Below are 8,309 nucleotides of genomic sequence, written 5' to 3'. Positions count from 1 at the left end.
GTTCAAACCAATCTGTGAACACGTCTATAAGAATGTCAACATGTCCAAGCTTCTTCTTGGCTTATGAGGAAATCTCCATGCATAATCCATCAAAAGAAACCAGGCAACGCACTTTTCCCATTAAATTTCGAACTGTCAAAAAATTTCTAAAAGAATGGATGAAAAAAATATATGTAAAAAAAATGGAAATCATACGGAAGAGTTTGTACAATTCGTAAGAGTAAACAAAGAGGCAGCGCCCTTCAGATCATGTTCTGGAACATCCTCAATAGGGTTTAACTCCTCTTTGAACTCTATCTTGCCACTGCAAAATTAAACAACATACTGTAACTTTTAGAATCAAAACAAAAAAAAAAAAAAAAAAAAAAAAAGAGGAAAGAAAAGTGTGCACCAATATTCAAACGTTTCAACATGATTATTACACAATGAAACGTACAATTCTATTCATTTATTGTATTTAAAAGTTGCCTTGCCTTTTCTAAACCGAGGTTGACAGACTAATCCAACACAACCTAATCAAAGTAAAGGAATTTGTTATAGTATCCAAGGAACCTAAAACCAGAACCTAAAGATCCCACCACCTTCTAATTTCCAAATCCAGTCCTTAAATGCCTAGAGAATGCGATAGAGACATGCAGCTCATTCAGAAACCGACGCTATTATGGAAATTATTCTCCAAACCGAATGTATATATGGCTATTTCATCCCACTTCAATTTTTTTCCTAAAAAAAAAAACTTCCTTTTCCACCCAAAAGAAGAAAAACTTGCATCATGGATTTGCAACTTTGCATAAAAAAAGTATATGGAAAATTGCATAACTTATGGTAAATCTATGCCCTATATAGAAAGCCGAATAAATATGGAAATGTATCAACAAGCATCGAAGGACACAGCTGGACGGAAACCACAAAGCTAAAAAATCTATAATTTTAAAATTTAACAGCTATTTATCAAGTAATTAGCAAATTAATCCAGGTCCTCCTTCCATCTCCACGTCTCTTAATTCAAAATTTCAGCAAACATCACTGAAACGGTGCACCGAAGCATTGGCAAGCCTAATTTGAACCATAATTTAAAAAATAAAAATAAAGAAATTAATCAGAAGCTCGAGAACCCTAACCCTAACCTGCACTGAAACGGTTCGGCAACGGCAGCAGCACAATTCTTGGCTGGTTCCTCTTCGTCATCCCCTATCGTGAATGCCTGCCTGATCTCGAACATGTCGACCAGCGGCTTCACGTCCTCCTCATCAACCCCGCACTGCTGCGGATGGAGGCTCAACATCGACATTGTTGGCACCTCGACCTCCACCCCTCTGTTATCATAATTATGATGATGCTTATCGTCAACGCTATTACTATTGCTCGTCCCATTGTTATTATTGTTATGATGGTCGCTGTGGTGGTCACCACCTCCACCACCATCATAATAGAAATAATCGTTGCACTGCTGCTGCTGTTGATGCATCGGGAGAGCAACGAGGTTGTTTTGATGGCCGCCATAGATGGCATCACCACCGGTGTCGTCCGCATTTAGAATGAGATTGGGATGGACGGAGCCGAGGTCGGAGGTAACGGCGGCCATAGTAGGGGATAGAGCTGCTTGAGCCTGGGAACGGCAGAAGGCAAGCTGGCGGAGCACGAGGGCGAGCTCGGCGGAGTCGTGCTCGAGCTGGCGTTCGAGCTCGAGGATGATGCGGTAGCATCCACCAACCGGGTCGTGGGCGCGGGCGTTGGACTGGAAGATGATGGAGCGCATGGCTTCGGCGCGCTGGACGGGGTCGAGGTCGCGGATGATCTTGAGGATGTTGCTGACGCCGAAGAGGCGGTGGGCGTTGAGGAACTGGCGTTGCTGGTCGGCGGGGAAGTAGGGGGCGAGGGTGCAGTCGGGGTTGCACCTGCGGCGCTGGTACTTGCAGGCGGCGCAGGCCTGGGTGGCGGGCTGGGAGGTGGCGGATGAGGGACGGTGGCGGTGGGGATGGGAGGTGGTGGTGGTGGTGGTGCTCGTATTGGAGGAGGTGGCAGTGGTCATGGTTCGAATTAGGAGGAAAAATTTGGGGTCTCCTGAGCCTGCGGTTCCGGCTGGCCTTCGGTGGGGAGGAGGGTGGGATCGATCGCTGCGCGCTCGGCTAGCTAGTAGGGGAACGGACGAGCCAAAGAAAGAAAGGTGGGGGGCGAAGAAGGGGAAAGGGCCATCAAAGGCGGGGGGGGGGGGGAGGTGTGGGGAAAGCAAATTGGAAAGGGTCGTGGGAGAGATCTTGGCGTTGCGGAAACTGCGGGGAGAGAGAGAGAGAGAGAGAGAGAGAGAGAGAGAGAGGACGAGAGGAGGTTCATGAACGTATTGCGACCAATGAGTCGGCAGCGTCGCCCACGTGTGCCTCGCCATTAGACCTGGGCACCGCCTACCAACGGTTAAAAAGAGAAATACAAAATGATCCCTTCGATCACCAACCAACGGCATCGATTCCATGCGGGAAATGCCTCGTGTACCCCTTGGCGCAGCCCGACTCGGTTTTTTACGAACCGCTGGGGGTAGAGAACTAACTCATCGTCTCCATGGTATGGAATACAAATGATGCTATTCATCAGGTGATCCGGTGATTTAACATGGTAATAACAATTGCTCCTTGCTAATTTGGCAGTGGTTTTAGCTTCTTGTATATGAATGCCTATTGTTGATCATTGGATTAAATAGTAATAAAACTGATGGTAGTGCAATAATGATTGAAACGATGGTGGGGGTTTTTGATGTCGTTGTTGGTCATTGAATAAAAGTATTTTTGTAAGTTATGAAGCTGCTGAATTTTAAAATTTCAATTTTCATCCAAGATAAGATGAAAAGTGTGTACATAGTAATTTGTAATTTAAGAAGTATTTTATATCTTTATAGTTGTGTGGTACTACCACCAAGAATTGCCGTATATAAATTTTGAATATCCAAGTACAAGCATAAAATATCATGATATAATGTACAAAAATTTATCAGTTTGTCAGTTTTTTTTTTTTTGGTGCAAGCATATGTAAAAGTACTATGCCACCTGATAACATACATAGAATGAGAGTATATTGTTATTATGTAATTGTTCAAACAATGCTCATAGAAACACACAACATGCTTATAATCATGTTAAGTTACTTATTCAACTATCGAGTATGATATGCATTTAGCAATAATCTTGGTATTATGAGATACTAATATATCAAGTAATAGATTTTTGAAAAGTGTTAATGAATTTTTATAAGTAGGTGAAGCCTTGCTTATCTTTTATAATATGATTGCATATATAGAGAGAGATTTTATATGCTAATAGATATGCTTGCCAACTCTATTGTTCATTTACTTTTCCATCAATTTATCACTATTAGAGATGTTTTCAAGTTGAAAAAAAAAACATGCGTAACATAAACATATTTAGTGATTCAAATATCATTGGGTATAGTTGAGCTTTAATTAGTACCATCAAAGCTCTAATAGTCGTAGAAATTGCAGTAATTATAGGAAATTCATGGAATATCAACTCAGACAATATTTCACTTCCACAGCAGACAAGATCATCTCATTTTGAGAAAATTATTGATTCAACTTGGAGATTGGAACACTAGTCTATTTGTTCGGTAGAAAATTATAGTGCAGATATATTAATACTTATTGCTTATTGACAATTAACATTCTCAGATGATAGCACTTTCTACTCTTGGTTTTGATATGATTGTAGATCTTTCTTTTATTGCAGCAGCTGTGATATCTTAAAGAAAACTAATGTGGACCATGTAAATCATGCATATCTAAACAGAATGTACATCAATTACCTAGAGTCATGCTTTTCTTGTCATGTGCTTGTTTGCCAAATCCACGAAATTGCATTTTTCTTCAACAGCACAACAACTTAATCTAACCTGTTGATATCATTGGCTATTCATCTTCAATGATTCAAAACATTGGTGGAATTGAAGTAATGGTCACATAAGAAGAACAATTTTATGCAAGTAGAGGACTCATTATATCTACATCTTCACCAAAGATTGTTGCCAGGACTTGGTTTCCCATGTGTAGTAGCAAATAAATTATTGTTAATTTTTAATATATTAGATTGGTAGCAAGATTTCAAGTTTCAAAACTTACATTATCATTTGTGAAAATTAATAATCCTAGAAAGTGCAGCTATTTTTAGATAGCCTTTGTCAGCCTTTATGCGGAAATTTCAGCTTAAAGGTGTAAATCCTTCCTAATTTGATTTCAAAAAGCTTTTGGGTTGTGTTTAGTAGCTAGCAATCTATTCAGATTACTGACAATTTAAAGGATCCCAACAGATTATCATATTTGGTATGCTTTTTAGATTGGTAATACAGATTATCTCTCACGAGGTAATCTGAGATTATCACTACTTTAATAATCTTGTAATAAAATTTCTGGACGAAACTGCCCTCCTCCCCTCCCTCACTCCCCGTGTGGCGCCACTCGTGCCTCCCCTCCCCCTCCCCATGCAGTGCCACCCATCGCTCGCCCATATTTTCGATGGCAAGACCATCTCCTACGCCGCCATCGTGGTCCTTCCCGTCATCTTTCCCATCGCCATCACCTATCCTATGGTCTTCTTCCTCACAATGGACAGTAAAAAGAGGGGGGACCAAAACCGACGTCCTTCTCTACAAAATCTGACCAACGATGATCGGAAACCAGTCGATCGATGGGCTGCCGTCATCTTCTTAATGGGAGCCACCAACAATCAAGGAAAAACCATTGGTCTATTGAGATTCGGCGGTCTCAAGGAGATGATCGCACATGGAAAGAGGAGACAACCGGTCGGCCATCTCTTTCTTAGCTCTCATCGTCTTCTTCCACTAGTATGGCCTCCAATAAGGTGGGTAAGGGCGGCGGTGCGGGTGGGCAAGTTCGTTGGGAGGCTAAGAAGTGGTGTGGGAGGGTGGGAATAGGAACGGACGGCCGAAGGTGGGGGGGAGAGGGTGTCGAGGTGTAGCATACGAGGGATAGAGAAGAAAGAAAGAAAATAAATAATAAAAATAATAAAAATAAAAATATTAAATATTAAAAATAATAAAAAATTAAATAATTTGATTATTTAATTGATTTTTCATATAATAATTTTTATCATTAAAAAAATTAAATAAAAAATTTAAAATATTAAACTAATAATAAATATGTTTGAAAATTTGATGTTACATTATCAGTAATCTGGATTGTAATACCAAACATGTCAATTAAGATTTTCAATAATTTTACTGCAATATTACCTGCGTGTATCAAATACAATAATCATCATTACTGATAATCTATCCAGATTACCACTGCCTACCAAATATAACTTTAGTGTTTTCTTATTGCCTGATCCTTAGACGATAGTAATATGGATATATTCCTCAACCCGACCTCAATTATCGACTTAACTAATGAACTTGGCATCAATCGAGCTGCCAGTTTTAAAAGCCAATTAAACAACCGGCTATGGCCATCAATCAAACTATTAACTTTGGTATTGGTCGAGGTGACCACTTGAACCATCAAGCCAACCACAATAGGTTGGCCGACCAACGGCAATAAGCTACATGTCTCCAATTTAAGTGTATTTAAAGGAATCAATGGCTATTAAAAACCCAAGTGAGGGACGATTACAACTCATCCCGAGTAGCTTGATTATTATTGCATGATTAATTCGGTGAAGCTATGCACGTGCACAATGTCGTGACCGTTACAAAGCAGTTAAGGACTATTTTTGCCTTATTTGGTAATGAACATCAACCCCTCACTATATTAGGGGTCACATAGAGACCTCTATGTTCGTTTTTTTGAGTTCTCATACTCCCCCATACTTTGCAACTCTCGTATTTCTTCCATTTCTTTAGAATCCAATTGACTCAAGTACCTGATGATCCACCGCGAACAAACTTTAGCAAGTGGCCTTTCCATTTTGTTTTCAGGCATCGTGCAAATTATTTAGTAGTAACCACATTTTTTTAATGTCTCTATGCATAACATTTCTTGTAGCATATTAGTCAGCACCTTCTCTATTGATAGATCTTGTAAGACCCTTAAGTGCTCCTAATTCTCGTGATGGAACAATATTTAGTTGTCCACAAGAAATTAGTTCATGCAAGCAATGGAATATTTTCTAGCATTTGGCTTTAGCTTCACGCTCTATTTTGCAGGAGTAATTTATGAGTGTTGCGGCCAATCGCCTCGTCGTCCGATCATCGGGAAGCGTGCACCTGCAAAAGGAAGTCCGCACTGACCGGAGGCGGCTCCGGCGGGGACCCTCCGACGGTCAAGTCAGAGAGGTGACTGGGCAACAGTGAAATATAGACAGAGAGCTCTGAGAGAGAGAGCGAGCCTGAGTTTGTGGGAGAGACGGAGCGGATCGATCCCTTGCACTGTTGCCTTCCCCGGTTTATATAGTGGAGCACGGTATGGCGCCGTCATTAATGGCGCGGACAAGTGAGGAACTGTCAACTCACTGTGGACTGTCAGAGTCGCCGTGAAAATGTCATGTCGCCGTGTGGCTGTCCAATCACCAGGGTTGACAATGCCCTCGGCGGGACAATGCCCCTAGGTAACCGCGCCGCATGTCCGTGTCAGAGCTGACAAGGTCTGGCGGCTGTACGGCGATCGGAGGAGTCGGCCGACCCTAGGTCGGTGGCCAGCAGAATGGCGTCGGATTCCTCCGTCGGTCGGCGAGTTTCATGTGAGTCGGCCACCAGACCTCTGGGTTCAGTCAGTCGGGATGGATACGTCCGACATATCCCCAGTCGGCGATGGACCGTTGAATGGCCGGTTGTTAGCCGCTGACGGCATCCATCAGTCGGTCGCCCCGACCGACGATCGGTCGGTCTATCGGCCAGTCGGAGTCGTCCGTCGGAGTCGATCGGGCCGCCAGTCGGTCGGTCGGGCCGTCAGTCGGTCGGACCCTCCGACAGTCGGTCGGTCGGGCCGTCAGTCAGTCGGGCCCTCCGACAGTCGGTCGGTCGGTCGGTGGGTATCCCCCAACAGTTGCCCCCCTCCACTCCTAAGTCGGGTGGTAAGCTGGCCGATGCTTTCATTCGGGTAGCAATTCCGGACGACTGGGAGTGGATTTATCGCATGCGTAAATCCGACCGTACCGCCGGCTGATCCGATGTCAGACGCCCCATAAATGCCGAGCGATCCGGACGTCTAGTCGGTGTCAGAAGTCACGTCGGCGTCAGGTGTCAGACGTCACGTCTCGTCGTCGTCAGACGTTACGTCGGTGTCAGAGGATCGGGCGCCGGACGATACGGCGTCAGACGACTGGATATTCGGTGCCGATCGCGGGGGATGGGCCGCTGTCAGGCATCCCATCGGGAACGCGAATCGGCGCGGGCGCATGAATGCGGAGCCGCGTCCCGCGTGCCGCGTGTCGAGGGTGGTTGGCCGGCGCCCCTCTGCATTTAATGTGGGCGGTGCGGCCGTCCCGGGACGGGGCGCACCGAATCTTCCGCCAACCGGCGGGCGCCACGCGTCGCGCATCTGTGGGCCTTCGGTCGGCGCGGAAGCATCTCGGCCGTCGGTCGGCCCTATATATATAGGACCTCCCGGACCCCTGACCCACACTTGCCATTTCGCTGGGGAAACTCTGTCCGGGCGATTTCTCAGTCGTCGCGGGCAGAGCTCTCCTGCTTCCGGAGGGATTCATCTGGTTCGTGGTCCCGACTTCCTCTTCTTCTTCTTCTTCTCTTTCTTCTCTTTCTTCTTCATTCGGTTCCGGCATAATGACCAGGAAACCGACTCAGGGAGCTCGGTCGGGGAACCCGACCGACGACTCCCGATCGGCTCCGGAAGATGAGGCCTCCTCGCTTTCGGGGCCGAATGTCGATCGGCTTCGGGAGCAATATCGCATCCCGGAGCAGTTTCGGCTCTCCGCTCCAGGGGCCGGCGGTCGGGTCAACAACCCTCCGCCTGGCGATCTGGCGCTATATGTTGAAGACCTTCGCACGGGTCTTCGGCTTCCGATTCCGGAGTTCGTCCGGAATCTACTAGATTATTACGGACTCTGTCCGGCGCAACTGGCGCCGAACTCTGTTCGTTTAATCATTTCCTTCGCGCTGTTGTGTCAGCTCTTGCCGACCAACCCCCGTGTTTCACTCTTCCGGGCATTTTTTGTGCTCCGACCCCACCCTAAAGCCCGAGGGTGGTGGCTCTTCAACCCTCGGAAGGGTCTTGCCTTCATCACCGGTCTTCCATCGTCCATTCATGGGTGGAAGAACCAATTCTTTTTTGTTTCCTCCTCATCTCCCTGGGGCTTTCCTTCTCGCTGAGGTGTGCCCCGAACCGAGGCCAA

General features: G+C 45.5%; 1 protein-coding gene across 1 annotated transcript; it reads right to left on the bottom strand.

Moving 5' to 3' along the window:
- Window positions 1-81: 81 nt before the first annotated feature.
- Window positions 82-2,177, bottom strand: LOC140851004 (uncharacterized). The gene is made up of 2 exons (XM_073258890.1): window positions 1,128-2,177; window positions 82-304 (listed from the first exon to the last, which is right to left on the bottom strand). Exons 1-2 carry the CDS (start codon window positions 2,030-2,032, stop codon window positions 190-192), a joined length of 1,020 nt encoding a protein of 339 aa, XP_073114991.1. The 5' UTR covers window positions 2,033-2,177; the 3' UTR covers window positions 82-189.
- Window positions 2,178-8,309: the final 6,132 nt, after the last annotated feature.

The sequence above is a fragment of the Elaeis guineensis genome, chromosome 6, assembly GCF_000442705.2.
Source record: "Elaeis guineensis isolate ETL-2024a chromosome 6, EG11, whole genome shotgun sequence".
Lineage (NCBI taxonomy): Eukaryota > Viridiplantae > Streptophyta > Magnoliopsida > Arecales > Arecaceae > Elaeis > Elaeis guineensis.
Note: the sequence above shows the minus strand (reverse complement) of the source record. Positions and strands in the feature narration are given on the sequence as shown.

Excerpts from the sequence above, each read along its gene's own strand:
- LOC140851004 (XM_073258890.1), bottom strand. The coding sequence starts at position 2,032 with ATGACCACTGCCACCTCCTCCAATACGAGCACCACCACCACCACCACC. Across the intron at positions 305-1,127 it reads GCCGAACCGTTTCAGTGCAG|TGGCAAGATAGAGTTCAAAG; the intron begins GTTAGGGTTAGG and ends TTAATTTTGCAG.